Source organism: Narcine bancroftii, chromosome 5, assembly GCF_036971445.1.
Source record: "Narcine bancroftii isolate sNarBan1 chromosome 5, sNarBan1.hap1, whole genome shotgun sequence".
In the NCBI taxonomy this organism is placed as follows: Eukaryota; Metazoa; Chordata; class Chondrichthyes; order Torpediniformes; family Narcinidae; genus Narcine; species Narcine bancroftii.
Window position 1 is genome coordinate 173,918,647 of NC_091473.1, and position 21,580 is coordinate 173,940,226.

Here is a 21,580-nt window from a genome sequence, read left to right on the forward strand (position 1 = left end):
ATCGTATGTTTGTTGAACATTATTAAGTCAATTGGCTATTTTTTTTTAAAAACTATTAATTTTCTCTTTTGTGGTTGTTAGAAATAGAAGTACCTTAACAGAAATTGCTCGAGACAAAAATTGAGAACAAAGAACATTTATTTTACAACAATGCAAAGTTGGGTGCTTCCCCTTACTCTGGGAATACACACATAAACTGGGGCTCACCCAACTTTTATACAGTGAATTTCAGTATAGGAATACCCTCCCCCTTACATTCTTCTGCTTCCTGGATGGGTTTGGCATTAGGCAATCCTTCCTGCCTACGTGCAGTTTCTGTGAACTTGGAGGACCAGGGGTCTCATCATGTCATTATCATCACAACCTTGCCCTTGTCCCCATTCACACCTTTCCGACTCTCAGAGCTACAGTCCCTTCATATGCAGAGTTCGCTAATCCTGTCTAGGGTTTACTAATTTAATATGCATAACTTGATAAATCTGTGTAAGGCTTACTAATTATATATGTAGAACCTGGTACTTCTTTCTAGGGCTAGGAGACCCTTATCTCACCCAGACTACCTCTACTTCCTACATTCTATTATTCCTTGCCTTTCCTTATCTTATTCATACGGTGGGCTCACTGATCCTGTCGAAAGGACTAGAAGGTTCTTATCTTACATAGGCTGACTCTGCTTCCTGCATCCTAATTTCCATGCTTAGCCTGTTCATACTGGTTTAATCCATCACTCCATGTGTCTGTACTAGTTTCCCCATCTTTCATATTTTCATGTCAAGTTTACTCATCTCTCACATGGTTATTATTTCCATGAGAATTAGAGCTAATGAAATGTGAATATGTGTAAGTGTTTAAAATGTTCAGATACAAACACAGGATAAGGACAGATTCTATGTGGCTTAGTGTTGTGAAACCTTCAGAGTGAGGAACTCGCAATCCCCATTTACACAAAATTGAATATTACCAATAAATTGATCGAGTTCATTGTTAATCAATTTGAATACATCTATTAATAGAACTGCTTACATGACATCACATGGTCCACCTCCCAGTTGCATTGCTGTTTTCACTAACAATCTGCAGCAAATGATTACAGCATCGCTCTCCAGTTACAAATATCTCCCTGGGAAAAGCTTTTAACAAATAAGGTTGATTAGCCAGATCAATCAACCACTCCCAAGTAGGCCATTCATTTCTTCCACCACGTAGTGCTGAATTTCATTTTCTTCTGAAGCCAAGAGACTGTTTTATTCTGAACAGTTTTTCTCTGAGTTTTGTTAGAGAACAGACATTGTTGTATCCTCTTTGTGTTTACAATGCTTTCCTGAACAGGAATTTTATTAACACATTAGGTTCTCCCTTTTACTTGCCATTCTCGCCATGTGGTGCATAAATTATACACGTGAGAGAATCCAGTCATTGCTGGAGCTTGAACTGGAGCGTCGGAAACCGTGTAGGGTCTGCTATTTCATTATTTTAAGTGAAGCAGCATACCGGAGATTGAAATAATTAAGAAAACTTATTGAAAGGCTGAACCTTTACTGAAAAATGTATAGGTATACCTATAGTGATACTTTATTGTTAAAAGATTATTCTTTTTTTATTTAATCTTTTAAAAATACATGGGCATTTAAGCACATTTTACAACCATCCTTAAGATAAAGATTGTTAATAACTGCTTTCCTGTATAAACCAATAAAGTATTTAGAATGTAACTGAATTAAAAGCCTTTTTATTTTTAAAATATTATATCATCTACATCACGAGAAGTAGGTGGGGAAAATAATACTCAAATAGTTTTACGTGCCCAGCAGAGTTTCTCGCAACATATTTGATAGCATTAGCAAATCGTATGATCATTTGCAGCCCATCAAATTAAATGCCACAGAGTTTTTGCATCTTTTAAAATTTCTTGATATATAGAGGAGCAAAATTTGAAAAATCATAGAAAAATAAGCCTCTAAATTTTCAGCTCAAGCATTTAATGAGAATATCGTAAGATTGATGAATTGTGCTCTCTACATACTTTCCATTCCAAGTGAAAAAAGTTTTTTTTTTCTGATTTTAAAGTTTTATCAGATAAGATCTTGCAGAGACCCTACGAAATAATCATTCTCTGAGTTCAGTAATCACATAGTTCAGATTCATTCAAAAACTCATGATTATATTTTGAAAGATATTTAAAGAATGAGGTGATAGAAAACGTTGTCCTGGTCAGAGATCTTATCCAGTATGGTACAGTTCAATTGAGACAGGAGAGACACCTTATTCCTCAATTGCCAGTGGAATAGATATTTGCCTTATAAGATGTGTGTTTATTGTGGCTATGATGTAGCTCTCTGCTGTAATTTAATAACGTGCAGCCTATGTATCATGTTCATTGTACAATATAAATAGGTACTGAAATTCTTGCTTGCTGCAGCTAGACTAGTACATATAAAGAAAATCTATAATAGTAAGCTAATTGAATTACATAAGATAAATAATCCTAGTGCAAAAAGGTGACGTACTCTAGTGCAGACAGTCCATGATTAGTATACCAAGGGAGATTCAAGAGTCCAATAGGAATTGGTCTGACTTGAACGTCGAGGTTCTGGCTTCCAAGCTTCTGTTCCTTCCACCCAAAGGTACCAGTGAGAAGAGGTGGTGACCAGGATGCTGGAGGTCCATGATATTGGCTGCCTTCTTGAGGCAACACTTCACATAGATGTCTGCAATGGATGGCAATATTTAGTACCTATGCAGCCTTTTGCATTTCTGGGCAGTTGAATTCCCAAACTAGGCAATGATACTTTTCCCAGTGCATCTGTAGAAGTTTGATAGAGTATCTGATGACATGACAAATCTCATCAGACTCCAGGAACTTGAAGGCTCCAACTCTTTCCACCTCCTCATCAATGCATAATCGTTGACCCTTGGCCTCTCCTTCCTAAAGTCAACAAACAGCTCCTTGATCTTGGTGATATTGAGAGCAAGATTGTTGTTCTAGCACCACCAACCAGGTTCTCTTGTATTCTGATCATCATTTCTAGTTATTTGGCCAACAAAAGTGGACAGCAAATTTGTAGATTGAGCTGGAGTGGTTTCATTTCCAGGTGTGTCCCTATAGTTCCTCCAGTTTTTAGTTTAACTTTGGATTTGAATTTCACTTTTTAAAATCATAGCCAGAGCAGAATCAAGCTGATCATATGTATATTTATCTCTTTGTGAATAACTCAATTGTCATCCAAATTGTGCACATTTATCTCTTTCTGAGGACCCTACTGAAGGTCATGCTGTGACTTATATAGCCCAGTATTTCAATTGTTAATCCACAAAATACCGGCTTTAATGATTTTGATGAACAATTCACAAAAATGTCAGGAAGTGGATTATTGTAATGCATGAGTTACAAATCTTCATTCCACAAATATGTTCTGTACTAATAAGGGATCTGTGATGTGTTTTTCTATATTTGGAAGTCTTCAGGGACAATTGGATCCCAAGTGTTTATTACCACTCAGTATAAGCTTTTCAATTTGTTTCATTTTGTAATATCTGAATCCTATATATGTTTAGGTATGAAGACAATGTTATTCAGTACAAATTGACATTTATAGCTAGAGCATTATTATCTTATCAGGAATACACAGGAAATTCTGCCTGTACAGTTTTTGGCAGAATTTATTCAGATCCAAATGCTATTATCAGACAAGATTCAGATAGTAATCAAATTCAACAGAAATGAAACTCATCACTGAGAAAGTTACAAGGGAAATAGGACATTTGATTTCCTGTGAAGCACAAGAATGTTTAAAAAAAAAAAGCTGGATTTTATCTGCAGGATATGTCATCCTATGTCGCACTCGTTTCTGATTGCTGGTTGTGTGTAGCTGAAGACTTGGATTTGTAATGAAAGAAGCAGCAATAAATTGGCATGAGAAGAACATGTTTTGTGTGGAATAGACTTTATACTCATCTTTATTTAGATCCAAGCCAATAGGCACTTTTACTGTCAGGATGGAACTGAAAAGCATTCTTTTTTACCATACTCTCAGACTCGTAATTGAGATCATGCTATTTGATCTACAAAATGTGCAGTGTACTCCATGAGACCAGCAGGTGAGGATTGGCTTTATTAATTTTATGTCAGAAGCCTAGAACATTTGGTCAAATTTATTACATTGTATTTTCCTTCCAACTTCATTTTTGCCAAATAATTTGTAACATGATTAAATAGCGAATCATATTTTTGTGAACTAAGGTGCAGCTATTCAAGTACAGTAATTCTCTGTTGTTCCACAGTAAAACATTTAAAACACAGTCTGCGCACCACTAAAAGATTCATAAATTAATATATTAATTCTGGAACAATTACCTTAACCACCTTGGGAAAGGGTACAGATTTTGAGTAAAGTAAAGTGTAAAATGCAAATTTTAAAGAAATTATGCAATTTTGATTTGTAAATCTTCCAATCCAGTTTACAGAGTATTTTAAGACAGATAAATATTATTTTGTTTTTTTTTTGCAAAACAATAAAGTAGAATATTTGGAATGAAGGGAGTTGATCTGCTTCAGCTGTCCATAACATCATATGGAAGTTGTTTGGGTCAATATTTGTTTTGGCTTTGGGGGAGAACTTCTTCGAAATCCCTATATGTGGAAATAGGGTTTGAACAGGATTGGCATTAATGTGATACATCAGATACTAAGTAGTTTAAAGGCATGCCTATCAGAGATCTTTAATATGCCAAGTATAGGGCTGTTGTTATACGTAGAATCACCCTTGAGGAGGAGTCAACATCAGCTGGAAAGAGGAATAAAACTGGGAAGCAGGACTGGTGGCTAATGACCAAAATGTATTTGTTTCAAGCAGATTATTAAAGAAGGCAATAAGAGTAGCTGTTTAAAAAATAAAAACAATGGTAATTCAAAAATAGGTTTGCTTCATTTTTAAAATTTGATTTATTCTGACATTGCTTGGAGACAGTGATTCCAACTGCTTTAATAGCTCAGCGGTGGAGAGTCTGGAGAGCATCAAGTTTCTCGGAGTCCATTTAAGAAGTGACCTATCCTGGACACTTAACAACAACAAATGCACTTTCTTAGAAGGCTGAGACGGGCAAGGTTACTGGCCTCCATTCTGTCAACTTTCTACAGAAGCTCTATCGAGAGTGTGCTGGCTGGCTGCATCACAGTATGGAGCAGTTGCTGTGGTGCATCAGATCAGAGGTTAATCTACAGGACCAGAAAAAAGCAGGGAGGATCACTGGGGATGCCCTCCCCGCCAACCCCAACCACCACCCCACACCCCATCTATGTGATTTACCAGGATCATTGTTTAGGGAGACCTCGCAAAATCAGAGAGGACCCATAGCACCCTGTGGCATCTTCCAGTTACTCCCATCAGGAAAACGATACAGAAGTATTAGAGCGAGAACCACCAGGCTGAGAAACAGCTTCTTCCCACGGGCAGTGAGACTGTTGAATGACTGCAGAAACAGCTTTCCATGACTACAATTTATTAAGAATGTTTATTTTAATACCTGTTGTATATATGTATTGTTTGTCTGTATGTGTGTTATGTCTTCATGCATCTTTTGCACTGTTCTGCAAAACGCTGTTTCATTGGGTTGTACTAGTACAATCGGACAACAAATAAACGGGATTTCTAATTTTTCTGTAGAATATTCTGTGGCAAATTCTATGCAATGGATTTAATCTGGAAGTTTAGTATGACAAAATGAACAGATTTCTGTACAGATTTCTGATTCTTGGCATCCACAATGTTTGTTGCAGAGCTAAATAAAGATTGCCATCTTCTGAAAGTTCCTCTGCTCAGCCATCTGCAAAATGCATCTTTGTAGTGAGCTCAGCAATGTAGCCATCAAAGGAGTCTTCACTCGGATCTTGCCAATGCCTGAATAATCGGCCAATACTTGGTGTCTGGATTTTTTTGAAATGAGTGGTTAATTGGAAAATGGGAAGTGAATTATTATTTTTTTCAGAAGAGATCATGTTGATTTTTAAAATTGAATATTTTAATATCATGAAGAGTATACTGAAAATCTGAGCCAACCAACTAGCTGGAGTGTTCACGGACATTTTCATCCTCTCGTTGCTGCAGTCAGAGGTTTCCACCCGCCTCAAAAAGGCACCAATCATCCCGGTACCCAAAAAGAATAGCGTGAGCTGCCTCAATGACTATCAGCCAGTAGCACTAACATCTACTGTGATGAAATGCTTTGAGAGGCTGATCATGCCCAAAATTAACATGTACCTAAGCAAAGGTCTGGGCCCACTGCAATTCGCCTATCGTCACAATTGCTCCACACCAGACACAATATCACTGGCTCTCCACTCAGTGCTGGATCACCTCATACATACGGCTACTCTTCATCAGGCTCTTTTATAGAGAAATCATGAAGAAGGCTCACCAGCAGATCTACTTTGTGAGGTGTTTGAGGAGATTCGGTATATCACTGAAGACTTTCGTAAACTTCTAAAGGTGAACCGTGGAGACCATTCTGGCTGGTTGCATCACAGGCACCAGACTTCACTCCATCGAGGACATCTACATGAAGCGGTGTCTTAAGAAAGCAGTCTCTATCCTCAAAGACCACCACCACCCAGGCCATGGCCTCTTCACTCTGCTAGCATCAGGAAAAAGGTATAGGAACCTAAAGACAAGCACTCAGCGGTGTAAGGTCAGCTTCTTCCCCACTGCCATCAGATTCCTGATTAAGCAATGAACCAAAGACACTCTCTTACTTTTCATGCACTATTTTTTTTAAATGTTGTAAGGTGATTTATATGAATGTTTGAACTGTGGCGCTGCTTCAAAACACCAAATGTTGTGACTTGTTCATGACAATAGATTCTGATCAATATTCCATGTTATTAATATAAATGACAAACAACAACAGTGGACTGGTCTGCCATGGTCCCTGTGGCACACCACTGGTCAGAGGCCTCCAATCTGAGTAAAAACCCTTCACTGCCACCCTTTGCCTGGTGCTATCAAGCCTTGTAGACTTGATTTTAATCATTGCTTGTTGTCATTTTACAGTCCTTTCCCTGCTTTTATCACAGATAACTTGTGCAGCTTTGAGGTATCAATTAACCTCAAAGTTAGGCTGTTACCGCCATCCTGTGAGGCGAGTATCCAAGAGTGATAAAGGCTGTTAAATGACCTCTGTGTGTTCATTGATCATAAAATGCTTTATGAAGCAATCTTTTTTCTCAATGCTAATTTGAAAATATAAATATAAACGAAGCATTTTTTAAATCAAGGTCAGTGACATCATTCAAAGCTCAGCACAGTAATGGTCCACCTCAGAGTTGGTGGTGAATGCAACAGTGGAGCAGAAAGTCCGATGCATTAGGCCTGTTCAAACTGCCACGTAAAATGGGGTTAACCGAGCAATTTGCCCGGTTAGCACCCTACTCATTTTGCAGTTAGAAAGACTCCGACCCGATCAGTGTGGTCCTAACCCAACTGGGTCCCTGACCTATCTCAGAGGTAGTCTGGGAACCCAATTAAACTTAACTAGGTCATGTCCACCAGCGACTTGAACAGGAAAATGGCCGACCTGGTTACTCCTGTGATGCCAGGTCTTGCACGCTGGTGTCACAGGGAAACCCCTGGCTGAAGTGCCTGCCATGATTGGGGTGGGGGGGGGAGAGAGAGTTCGCTGCTGTTGGCCCAGGGTTGGTGGTGGGGGGGGGGGAGAGATCACTGCCGCGGTGGGGGTGGGGCACAATGTGGGGGGGGGGGAGTGAGATGAAGTCGCTGCCATAGGGGAAGAGGTCACAGCCGCGGTGGGGAGAGAGGTTGCTTCCGTGGGGCGGGAGGGGGGGAGCGAGAGTGGGCGGGGCTGAAAACTGCCGCTGCTGCGAATGCCACTCCGGTTCACAGTGACAGCTCCACTTTCGCGGCAGCATGATGTTGCTGAAGGGGGAGCGCGTGATTGACGGGGTGTGTGTTGATTGACGGTAGGGGTGGCCACTGATGGGGGGAGGGTGACTGACTTGGAGGGGTGGTGATTGAGGGTGGGTGGTGACTAACAGGGGGTGACTGACAGGGATGGTGGGGGGCAGGGAAGACTTACCTGATAGTTCCTGTTAGTGCGTGATTTGTCACTCGCTGCGACATCATGGGGACGGGATCCCCTTAAATCGCGGGGGTGGCGATTTAATGGGTTGATCCCCCTGCAGTTTAAAAAATGCTTCCAGCACCTTTGCCTGAGTAATCACACCTCGTTCTCAGGAGGGCTGCCCAGGTGCTGCAGTTAAAAGAGCCCATTGACTTCTGACATCCCTATCTTTAACTTTCACTTTTCACTGTCTAGGGCCAGATGTCAGTGGTGAGCTGACTCGCATACGATTCTTTAAGGAACCACTTGCTTGAGGGTTTCAGCTCTGTCACCTCCTCCTTGATATAAACATTTTAAAATATAACGACGTCATTTTTATTCACTACCTTTCTACTATTTGCCATTACTTTTATTTCCTTTTCCCATAGAATACTATCATTTGTTTTTAAACAATAAACTATTAACTTTATGCATCCTCCTTTTATGTAATAAAAATAATTTGATTTCTGGTTGATCTATGTTTTGAAGCTTGCATGTGTACCATAAAAGATAATTGCTTTGCCATTGCTCCAAAGGTCACAAGAATAAGAAACACGCATGCTATCTTCACAGAAAGGTGTAAAATAATTGTATCAAATTATATTTTAAATGATTAAATATTTATGAAAAATGTGGCCCATGAAGAGTTATTGTGTATTTTGAAGTGTTTCCTCAGTGCTGTTAAGTAAAAATTGAGAAAGGCAAAAATGCAGAATATTTTAAGCTTTCAGCAGAATTTGATCAATGTTGGTTGAATTTAGGGATTCTTACAGAGTCATCCAGTGACTATAACCACCCTGATTCTTTCCTAAGTTTGATGTGCACTTTGAACGGACATATAATGGAAGACCAAGCCTTCCGCATGTCGTTCATATCAAATCTCTTTGGGTGCATCTGGACTTTACTATATATCGCAGATTGCAGCAAGCAGATAGGACTGTGGTCAGAAGATTTAGTCGCCTGTGGCTAATCTGAATTTTTTTTTCTATTTTTAGTGTGGAGGGTGATGCTGCTGGAAGAGAAACTGGCACCTCCCTTGATAGCCCCTCCAGCTACACCCATGGCCCAATAACACTCAGTGCTGCTGCTAGCCCTGATCAGTTTGATGGTTCTTCTTTGGCGTCATTCCCTATCTCACCTGGTCAGCAACGTCCTAGGAGGCCAAAGCTTCAGCATTCCACCTCCATATTACGAAAGCAAGCAGAGGAAGATGCAATCAAGCGCTCAAGGTCTTTGTCAGAGAGCTATGAACTCTCCTCAGATCTGCAAGATAAACAGGTAAATGACCTTTCTTTTGGAATGTGTCAATGGCCAGAGCAAATAAATCATTTTAATAAGTATAAAAATAAGTAAGTTTTGTAATATATGCTGGAGCTCTCAATCAGAATGTTGCACTGACTTTGATTGTGAAATGGCATCGATAAATCATTAGCTCAGGGAAACCACGTTCTTACTTGTTCAAGCTCACCTGTGTTCCATTAGTAGTTAGCGCCACGCTGTTACACTGCCAGTGATCGGGGTTCAAATTCAGCGCTGTCTGTAACGAGCTTGTACGTTCTACCCATGTCTGCATGGTTTCCTCTGGTGCTCTGCTTTCCTCCCACCCTTCGAAAACGTACAGGGTTTTACAGGTTAATTGAGTGCAATTGACATCTGTTAAAGTACTGTATGCCAAAATGTTAAGCTGTCAGATTATTCCAATGCTTTTCTGGCTCCCAATTCTTCTTCTATAACCTCAAAGTTATTCAAAACTATTGCCAGGGCACTAACTTGCAATCATCACCATTACCTATCACTTTTGAGCATGCCGACCAGTAAGGCAAACTCCTTGATTTACCAAACTCTCATTCTGATTTTCAAGTTCCTTCATTGTCTTGCATGGCTGGAAACAAAAACACCCATTTAGAACAGATACGAGGAGGAATTTCTTCACCCAGAGAGTGGACTTCGCTGCAACAGATGGCTGTGGTGGCCAAGTCATTAGATGTATTTAAGACAAAGGTAGATGGGTTTTTGATTAGGGAGGGAATCAATGGTTATGGGGAGAGGGTAGGATTGTAAGGATAGTCGATCAGCCATGATAGAATAGCAGAGTGAACTCAATGGGCCGAATGGGTTATTTCTGCCCCTCTGTCTTATGGTATTTCCATGATTGCTTTTGTCATATATCCATCTCAATGCTTATCCCTGGCCTTGGCTCACTCTAATCTCTTGAACATCACTAATTCAAACATCTTTCTGGAGTTATAACTTCAATTAACAACACCCTAAGTCCTGTAGCTCCGTGCAAAATATATCTGTCATTTGTATTTTCCTTGGTTAGAGAAGAAAGAATATTACAGCACAGGACAGGTCCTTTGGTTTATGAGTTGTGCCTACCTATAAAAACATACTCAATAAACTAAACCTTCCCTCCCAAAACCCTCTTTTTTTCTTGCACCTGTCTGTCTAAGAGTCTTTTAAATGTCCCTATTGTACCAGCCCCCACCACTAATCCTGGTAATGCATTCCAGGCACCAACTACGCTCTCTGTAAAAACAAAAACAAACTCTGATATCTCCCCTAAACTTTCCTCTCCTCTTTTATGAACTTTAGTGTTTGCTATTCTCACCTTGGGGAAAAGGTGCTGGCTGTCCACCCTGTCTATGCCTGTCAAAATCCTGTGGACCTCAAAGTGACTTAATAGTCACTTCTCATCTTTCTTCGCTCCAAAGAGAAAAGCCTAGGCTGTTAACCTTGCCATCATAAGACACATTATCCAACCCAGGCAACATCCTGGTAAATCTCCTCAGCACCCTCTCCATAGCTTCTCCATCCTTCCGGTAATGAGGCACTGAACACAAAATTCCGAGTGTGGTCTAACCAGAGATTTAGAGAGCTGCAACATTACCTTATGACCCTTGAATCCAAACCACCAACTAAAGAAGGCCAGCATACCATAAACCTTTTTTAAAAAAATTCAATTTTTCTCACTGTGAACCATATCAACCAAAATATATACAAACGTTTCTCATTAAATACACACAGTGGCATTTTCTCCCTTTTTTCCCCCCTACCCTCCCTCCCCCCTTCCCACTCGTCTCCAAGACCAATCAATATTCAACATATACATGCCAAACTGCATGAGTTTTTCAAGCACTGCTGGATCCAAGGAAAGCTGCCTCAGGACCTTCGTGATGCCCATCATCATCACCCTGTACAAAAACAAAGGCGAGAAATCAGACTGCTCAAACTACAGAGCAATCATGCTGCTCTCCATTGCAGGCAAAATCTTCACTAGGATTCTCCTAAATAGAATAATACCTATTGTCGCCGAGAATGTTCTACCAGAATCACAGTGCGGCTTTCGCGCAAACAGAGCAACTACTGACATGGTCTTTGCCCTCAGACAGCTCCAAGAAAAGTGCAGAGAACAAAACAAAGGATTCTACATCACCTTTGTTGACCTCACCAAAGCCTTCGACACCGTGAGCAGGAAAGGGCTTTGACAAATACTAGAGCGCCTCGGATGCCCCCCAAAGTTCCTCAACGTGGTTATCCAACTGCACGAAAACCAACAAGGATCAGATACAGCAATGAGCTCTCTGAACCCTTCTCCATTAACAATGATATGAAGCAAGGCTGTGTTCTCGCACCAACCCTCTTTTCAATCTTCTTCAGCATGATGCTGAACCAAGCCATGAAAGACCTCAACAATGAAGACGCTGTTTACATCCGGTACTGCACGGATGGCAGTCTCTTCAATCTGAGGCGCCTGCAAGCTCACACCAAGACACAAGAACAACTTGTCCGTGAACTACTCTTTGCAGACGATGCCACTTTAGTTGCCCATTCAGAGCCAGCTCTTCAGCGCTTGACGTCCTGTTTTGCGGAAACTGCCAAAATGTTTGGCCTGGAAGTCAGCCTGAAGAAAACTGAGGTCCTCCATCAGCCAGCTCCCCACCATGACTACCAGCCCCCCCACATCTCCATCGGGCACACAAAACTCAAAACGGTCAACCAGTTTACCTATTTCGGCTGCACCATTTCATTGGATGCAAGGATCGACAACGAGATAGACAACAGACTCGCCAAGGCAAATAGCGCCTTTGGAAGACTACACAAAAGAGTCTGGAAAAACAACCAACTGAAAAACCTCACAAAGATTAGCGTATACAGAGCCGTTGTCGGCTCCGAATCATGGGTCCTCTACCGGCATCACCTACGGCTCCTAGAACGCTTCCACCAGCGTTGTCTCCACTCCATCCTCAACATTCATTGGAGCGACTTCATCTCCAACATCGAAGTACTCGAGATGGCAGAGGCCGACAGCATCGAATCCACGCTGCTGAAGATCCAACTGCGCTGGGTAGGTCACATCTCCAGAATGGAGGACCATTGCCTTCCCAAGATCATGTTATATGGCGAGCTTTCCACTGGCCACCGAGACAGAGGTGCACCAAAGAAGAGGTACAAGGACTGCCTAAAGAAATCTCTTGGTGCCTGCCACATTGACCACCGCCAGTGGGCTGATATCGCCTCAAACCGTGCATCTTGGCACCTCACAGTTCGGCGGGCAGCAACCTCCTTTGAAGAAGACCGCAGAGCCCACCTCACTGACAAAAGACAAAGGAGGAAAAACCCAACACCCAACCTCAACCAACCAATTTTCCCCTGCAACCGCTGCATCCGTGTCTGCCTGTCCCGCATCGGAGTTGTCAGCCACAAACGAGCCTGCAGCTGACGTGGACATTTACCCCTCCATAAATCTTCATCTGCGAAGCCAAGCCAAAGAAGGAATGCAATAAAACCATAAAAAAATGTCTTCACACAATGAAAAATAAACAAGAAAAATGTGTCATCTACTTTTACACACTGAATCATGTCATTTTGTCTTTTTATCATTTTAGGGGGTGGAGGACCGAGGCAAGCCCTCTCTGTTATGTTCCATGTATGGTTCCCAAATTTGTTCAAATAATGTGACTTTATTTTTTTTAATTATATGTTACTTTTTCCAATGGAATACATTTATTCATTTCCATGTAACATTGCTGTATTCTCAGGCTCTCTTCCATTTTCCACGTTGACATTATACATTTTTTTGCTACTGCTAAGTCTATCATAATAAATCTTTTTTGCGCTTTATACAATTTGAGGCCTAATTCATTACTTCTTATGTTACTTAGAAGAAAGATCTCTGGATTTTTTGGGGTTTTTTTGTGATTTTATTTAATATCTGATTTAGTTCTTCCCAAAACTTCTTCACTTTCGTACATGCCCAAATTGCATGTACTGTTGTTCCCATTACATTTTTACAGCGAAAACATCTATCTGATAATGTTGGATCACATTCTTTTAACTTTTGGGGCGTGATATATAACCTGGGTAACCAATTATACTGTATCATGCGTAACCTTGTGTTTATTGTAGTTCCAGAACATAACTTGTCCCATGCTTCATTTTTTATCTTTATGTTTAAATCCTTTTTACACTTTTGTTTAGGATTATAGCTTATTTCATCATTTTCCTTATCTTGCAGCTTAATGTACATGTTTGTTATAAATCTTTTAATTATCATTGTGTCTGTAATCACATATTCAAAGATGCTTCCTTCAGGTAATCTCAATCTATTTCCCAATTTATCCTTTAAATAAACTTTCAATTGATGATATGCAAACATTGTACCATGAATTATTCCATATTTGTACTTCAACTGTTGAAATGTTAATAAATTATTTCCCAAAAAACAGTTTTCTATTCTTTTGATTCCTTTTCTCTCCCATTCTCTAAAGGAAAAAGGGATTAGTGGGTTTTGTGTCAATAACAATTTTGGCATTTGGTAATTCATTTTTTTCCTTTCTAAGTGGATCTTCTTCCATATATTAAGTAAATGATGCAATGCTGATGAGCTTTTATATTGCATCAGCTTTTCATCCCACTTATAAAGTATATGTTCCGGTACCTTCTCCCCTATTTTATCTAGTTCTATCTTAGTCCAGTCTGGTTTTTCCCTTGTCTGGTAAAAATCTGATAAATACCTTAATTGTGCTGCTCTATAATAATTTTTAAAGTTTGGTAACTGCAAACCACCTATCTCTCTGTTAATTTATCTAACGCTACCCTCAGTTTCCCCCCTTTCCACAAGAATTTCCTTATTATTCTCTTTAGTTCATTAAAGAATTTCTCTGTTGAGGGAATTGGTAACGATTGAAATAAGTATTGTATCCTTGGAAAAACATTCATTTTAATGCAATTTACTCTTCCAATCAACGTTAGCAGTAATTCTTTCCAATGTTCTATTCTAAGTCTTCCTGCAATTTCTTTATTAGTGGCTGATAATTTAGTTTGTAGAAGTGCCTTAAGTTATTATCTAACCTGATCCCTAGGTATCGGATTGCTTGTACTTGCCATTTAAATGGTGATTCTTTTTTAAATTCTGTATAATCCGTGTTACTCATTGACATCACTTCACTTTTATTTGCATTGACCCTGATATTTCTCCATACTCCTTCAATTTCTTATGTAATTCTTTTATTAATATTTCTGGTTCTGTTAGATATACTATGATGTCCTCCTTCTCCTTTATTTTTATCACTTTTATTTTATTTTCTGTTCTTATCAGTTCTGCCTATGGTTCTATTGCTAAGGCACACAATGAGAGGGATAATGGACATCCCTGTCTACTTGACCTACTTAATTTAAATTGGCTCGATACATATCCATTTACTGCTGCTTTCGCCAACGGTCCATTATATAATGCTTTAATCCAATTAATATATTTTTCTGGTAGATTGAACCTCTGTAATTCTTTAAATAAATAATTCCACTCCACTCTGTCAAAGGCTTTTGCTGCGTCTCGAGCAACAGCCACTGTTGGCTTCTTATTTTCTTGAAGTGCATGAATTAGATTAATAAATTTACAGACATTATCCGCTGTTCTACTTTTCTGAATAAATCCAGTTTGATCTTGTTTTACTATTTTTGATACACAATCGGCCAATGTGATTGCTAATAATTTCACTATTATCTTAAAATCTGAGTTAAGTAGAGATAATGGTCTATATGATGCTGGTGTTAATGGATCCTTCCCCTTCTTTGGTATTTCTGTAATTATTGCTGTCTTACATGAATCTAGCAAGTTTTGTAATTCTTCTATCTCATTCATTACTTCCAGGAGAGGAGGAATTAATAACTTTTTTAATGTTTTATAGAATTCTATTGGGAATCCATCCTCTCCTGGTGTTTTATTGTTCGGCATCTTTTTTAATATATCTTGTATTTCCTCTATTTCAAATGGTTTTATCGGTTTATTTTGATCCTCTTCTTGCAATTTCGAGAGTTCAATTTTAGCTAAAAACTCTTCTATTTTATTCTGTATTCTTTCCCCTCATTCTCAGTTTGGTATAATTGTTCATAAAATTCCTTAAAGTTCTCATTAATCTCCATTGGGTTATATGTAATTTGTTTGTCCTTTTTCCTTGATGCCAATACAGTTTTTTTAGTTTGTTCTGTTTTAAGTTGCCAGGCTAATATTTTATGTGTTTTTTTCTCCAAGTTTGTAATACTTTTGCTTCATTTTCATTATGTTCTTCCCCACCTTGTACGTTTGTTATGTTTCGTATTTTTTTTTTTGTCCGCCAATTCTCTCTTTTTCATTATTTCATCCCTTTTTACTAGTTCCTTTTCTGTACTTACTATCTCCCTTTCCAACTGCTCTATTTCCCGGTTGTAGCCCTTTTTCATCTTAGTCACATAACTTATTATCTGCCCTCTAATGAAGGCTTTCATTGCGTCCCATAATATAAATATGTCTTTCACTGATTCTGTGTTTAATTTCAAAATATGTTTTAATTTGGCGTTCAATAAACTCTCTAAATTCCTGTCTTTTAAGTAGCATGGAGTTTAACCTCCATCTAAATGTTCTTGGTGCGATGTCCTCCAGTTCTATTGTTAATAATAGGGGTGAATGATCTGATAGTAATCTAGCTTTATACTCAGTTTTCCTAACTCTCCCTTGAATATGGGCCGACAACAAAAACATATCAATCCTTGAGTATGTTTTATGCCTACTTGAATAATGTGAGTATTCCTTCTCTCTTGGGTGCTGCCTCCTCCATATATCCATAAGTTTCATTTCCTGCATTGATTTAACCATAAATTTGGCTACTTTATTCTTTTTGCTTGTCTTTTGTCCAGTTTTATCCAACATTGGATCCAAATTAAGGTTAAAATCCCTTCCTAGCAATATACTTCTTTGTGTATCTACAATCTTCAAAAAAAATATCCGGCATAAACTTTTGATCCTCCTCTTTAGATGCATATATATTGAGCAAATTCCAAAATTCTGAGTATATCTGACACTTTATCATTACATACCTCTCTGCTGGATCTATTATTTCCTCCTCTATTTTGATTTGTAAATTTTTATTAATTAATATGGCTACACCTCTAGTTTTTGAATGATATGATGCTGCCGCTACGTGCTCTACCCAGTCTCTCTTTAATTTATGTTCCACTTCAGTCCGATGCGTTTCCTGCACAAATGCTATATCTATTTTTTTCTTTTTTTAGTAAATTTAATAGCCTCTTCCTTTTAATTTGGTTATGTATTCCATTAATGTTTATAGTTATATAGTTCAATGTGGCCATCTTTTATCTTGTTTACATCTCATTTTCGCTTCCTCACCATCTCCATCCCCCTTTTCCCCATTTTCATCTCTGTTTTCCCTTTTTAAACTCAATGTATGACAACATATTTAAAGCATAAAATACTCCAACAATTCCCACACCCAATATTACCTTAACCTCAAATGCCCCCCCTTCTCTGAGTTGCCCCATCCCTTGCCGGGCAACCACAACTCCCCTTTCCATTTGGATGCGATCCTGTTTGCAAGCGTCAACTGATTTCACAGTGACGGTTATTCTCTCTCCCCAACCCCCGCAAGAAAACACTTTTTTTACATATATAACAAAGCTCTCCCTTTTTTCCCCCTTCCTTCCTTCCCTTCTCTTTTCCCTCTTTAGTTCTTTACATATACATTGTTTTCACATCTTTATATATACTTTATCGCCGTTCTTCATTCTTATTATATCTCTTCATCTCTTCTCCTGTCCTGCATATGCTCCGCGAATTCTTGTGCTTCCTCCGGATCCAAGAACAGTCTGTTTTGCTCCCCAGGGATAAATATTTTAAGCACGGCTGGATGTTTTAACATTAATTTATAACCTTTTTTTCATAGGATCGATTTTGCTGTATTAAACTCCTTCCTCTTCTTTAAGAGTTCAAAACTTATGTCTGGATAATAAAATATTTTTTGACCCTTGTATTCCAATGGTTTATTATCTTCTCTAATTTTATTCTTTTCCCGCTCCAGAATATTTTCTCTTGTTGTATATCTCAAAAATTTTACTAAGATGTATCTTGGTTTTTGATGTATCTGCGGTTTCAGAGCTAGTGTTCTGTGGCCCCTTTCTATTTCCATTTCTTCCTGCATTTCTGTCATTCCCAGGACCTTTGGGATCCATCCTTTTATAAATTCCTTCATGTCTGTGCCTTCTTCACCCTCCTTCAGGCCCACTATTTTTATGTTGTTTCGCCTACTCTAATTTTCCATCATATCAATTTTCCGAGCTAACAACTCCTGTGTCTCTTTAATTTTTTTGTCACTTTCTTCCAATTTTCCTCCTAAGTCGTTTACTTCCATTTCTACAGCCGTTTCTCATTCTTCCACATTTTCTACTCTTTTCCCTATTTCTGTCATGACTAGTTCTAATCTTTGCATTTTATCTTCTGTTCTTTTCATTTTTCTTTTAATTGTACTAAATTCTAATGACAATCATTCTTTTAATACTCTCATTTGTTCTTCTAAAAAGACTTTATCTATATTCTGTCCTTCTGTTTTACCTTCTATTTCTCTGTGAAGATTTTGGCCTTCTTTTTCCTCTTCTTCTGTGTCTGTACCTGTGTTTGTGTCTTCTTTTTCTCTTCTTTGTATCTATATCTCTTCTGATTTTCCTGATGAGTTGCTTGTATCACTTTGTCGGGCCTCATCTTGCTGGGCCTCTTGCTGTTGGTCCTCCCCTTCTGGGCTGATCATCTGTCGGTCCTCCTGCTGCTGCTCCTCTTGCCGTTCACCCCGTCGACTCTCTTTCTCGCCTGGTACTTCACTCCCTCTCCTGCCGCCTTCCTCATCTTCCAGCTGAAAGCCCTGGTGTCGGGTGTCCCTCAGCTGGTCACGCCGTGGTTGCCCACTCCTCGAATGAGCCCCCATCCCTTTGGTGTTTTCTTTTATCTTTGATTGCGCACTGCTCATGTGTGACTCCTCGCGTGTGCGCAGTTACGCACTTTTGTTTGGCTCAGAGATCCATTTTTGCATTCCACCGGTTGGGGAGGGGGGGGGGTGGGGTTGCGACTCCGCAAGTCTGGCACCAACCTCAGAGAACAGACGTTCTTTGCCACCAGGCTCCCCATTCCTTTGTGCAGGTAAGGCCTTCTTCTTTCTTTTCCGGTGACTTTTCTTCCCATTGTTTTTACTTTTTCCTTCTTGGGTGCCATCTTCTTTCTCTTCTCTGCAACTTTATCTTCTATTTCTTATATTTTTTATTTGTTGAACTTTGTCTTTTCTTGACCTTTTTTCTTTTTTATCTGGAGAGGGCTGGTTTTACCCTACCGGCCACTACTCCATCATGTGTCTCCTCCCCACCATCAGCCTTCTTAACTACCCTATTAACCTGTGCTACATCCTGAGAAATCTATGGGATATTGTCCCCTTGTTCCTCCTGTTTTTCTACACTGTTAAGAATCCTGATATCTGTTTAATGTGATTTGGCAACATTTTATTGTTTGATAATGTGCCATCTGATGTTGTTGCCATGTTAAAGCATGTATAACTGATAGTAGTAGTAGTAGTTGAGTAATGTAGGTCTGTCTGATGCAAGCTGACTTCATGGGGTGAATGATCACATATTCCATACCATCATCAGAGATACCTCCCATTCCCAGGACAACATGCATGAGTGGGATTTTTTTGGCACACCCAACTGGGTGCTCTGAATAGGAGCCATAGAGGGGAAGGTGTAACTGTCTGAGAATTGCACATTTTGTGTCGGCAATTTCTCCAGAGGATAAACACTCAGAGGCTCAACTGGCCCTGTGCCGTGACCTGAGTTGGAAAAGGGACATCAGAGGCCCACGTTCAGAAGTACAAATTGTGTGGTTGAATTGGGGACCTACATACCTGCTGTTTGGACAATGGGAAGAAGAGGAAGGATTGGGCCCATTCCCAGGACGTTAATGTTGAGGAAGCTGAGGTGTCTGGAAAGTGATGGTTGTTTGTGGTGCATGAGTGGTATGGACTGATTGATGCAATTTATCAGAAATTTGTGGAAGGGGAAACTGATGCGGAGTGAAGCCAAGTGTTTCCTTTGGTTATACTCCCAAGTTCATGTTGAACTAAAAGTTGAATGGAGAATAATGTCACACTTTGTGGCTCTTTCTTTTCGAGAAATCATGTAGGAAGTGTAATGGTGGACTCGCAGCCTGAAGTTGCTAGTTAAATTTTCCAGAGAAACATGCAAGACAGTTGTTGTTGTTGTGTTTCACTGCAGGGGAGGGGAAGAAATTGCTTTCATTTCCCATGTTGAGGAAAAAAAAATTGGCATGCAATTAAATTTCTTAGGACTATTGTCTATTCCAAATATTTTTGCCCATTCAACTTGTTTCTTTTCTTATCGTTATTGGCTGTGAAAGATTCTGATATTCCTGCTTTATCTTTTATTTATGCCCAGCATAAATCAGTTCCTTTTAATCTCTGCATTTCATCAACATGCTTGTGAATGCATTCCCTGTAGTTGGCATTTATGTTGATGTTGATCAATATGGTCTCCACCAAGTCTCCTTGCTTCTCCTTTAGTTTGATGTGCAGTTTTATTTGATACACTTCTATTTAGCAACAGGGTGTCAGTAAGATCAACTTAATTTATTCATCTTGGGAAGAATACTCTTTCTTAGCCTTTGCTTCTTCCAGCTTGGATACTTCAACAGTCTAGTATTGACTTACCAAAGTGCAACAAGTCAGAATTTAATTCTTTTCAGCACCCTTGGCCCACCTCGTCAAATGATCTACATCTTGTTATCAACTGAGACTTCCTTTGTTGCCCTCCACTACACAATTTATTTTGGTGTCATCGTCAAATTTACTAATCAGGTGAACTACATTGACGTCCAGATTGTTAATATAGATGACAAACAACAGTGGACCCAGTACAGACCCCTTAAGCACACCACTGGTCTTAGGCCTCAAAGCAGAAAAGCATCCTTCCACTACTATCCTCTGCCTCCACAAAACTAAGTTAGTTTTGAATCCAGTGGGCCAGCTCCCTTTGGGTTATAAGTGATCTAGCCGTTGGACTAACCTGCCTTACTGAAGCCCATATACACAACAGCCACTATGTCTTAGATTTGTGAGACATGATCTGCCATGCACAAGTCCATGCAATCAATTCCTGAGACTATCCAAATGCAGTTAATCCTGCCCCTAGGAATTCCCTCCTGCAGTTTTACGACTGCAGATGTGAAGCTCACTGGCATGTAGTTGCCTGGCTTGTCTTTGCTAGCTTTTATTAAAATAACAGCACCATTTTATTCATCCAACTGTCTTTTTTTCAATAAATATCCAAAAACACAGAAATGCTGGAGGAGTTCATTTGGTCTCCTAACTTCCATAGGATATTATAGGCATAATATATTTTCACCTGTGGTGGACATTGCAAGACCTACTGAGTTACTCCAGCATTTCTGTTTTTGCTACAATCACAGCATCTGCAGTCGTTTATGTTTCACTCCTTAACTGTCTCGATGAAAGGTTCCAACTTGAAACATTGAGCTGTGGCAGCACGCCGTTAGGCAGGCATACCGGCCCCACTTGTAACACGCGCGGCGGGGCAGCTAGCCAAAATGGCACCATCAGGTGTTTCCCCTTTGACCTCGGCATGGGCTCAGAAGCCCGCGGTTGGGGACCCACGTGATGCCCTGGTGATGTTAGCGCCCTCAGTTTGGTTCTCAGCCAGGTCCGGGTTGGGAGTATGAAGCCAACCAGGCAGCCTGCAATAAATTAGTTCTGCTCACTGAGCTCAACCCGTCTGTTTGTGTGTTATTTCAGTTAGCAGTGTAACTGCTGCTACAGTTGGTGACCCCAGCAGGTTCAAACGCTTTTGAACCCAACATGAGCGACCCTTCGACTTCTGGGTGCAGGAGCCGGAGACCTGGTTCAGCCACGCAGAGGGTCAGTTACACCTCTGCCCGATTTTGTCAGACACGACTAGATTCTACCATGTGGTCGCCGCCCTGGACCAGGCCACTGCCAAACGTGTGCTGCACCTCAAGCGGGTGCTCACCGGCTCCCTCGGACTATCCAGGTGCTAGCGTGCCACTCAGATGCTGCACCTCGATGCCTTGGGGGACAGGTCCCCAATTGAGCTAATGAGCGAG

The 21,580-nt window shown here is 40.0% G+C and overlaps 1 protein-coding gene across 9 annotated transcripts in view; it reads left to right on the forward strand.

Annotated features, from left to right (window-relative positions):
• Positions 1-21,580, forward strand: part of iqsec1b (IQ motif and Sec7 domain ArfGEF 1b) — a 446,158-nt gene that overhangs the window by 359,758 nt on the left and 64,820 nt on the right. For 8 of the 9 annotated variants that reach the window (XM_069939805.1, XM_069939812.1, XM_069939810.1 and 5 more), the window contains one exon: positions 9,108-9,390. The exons of the other annotated variant lie outside the window; for it this stretch is intronic. In XM_069939805.1, the coding sequence (XP_069795906.1) occupies positions 9,108-9,390 (283 nt within the window). The remainder of the gene's footprint in view (positions 1-9,107; positions 9,391-21,580) is intronic. 9 annotated transcript variants of the gene reach the window in all.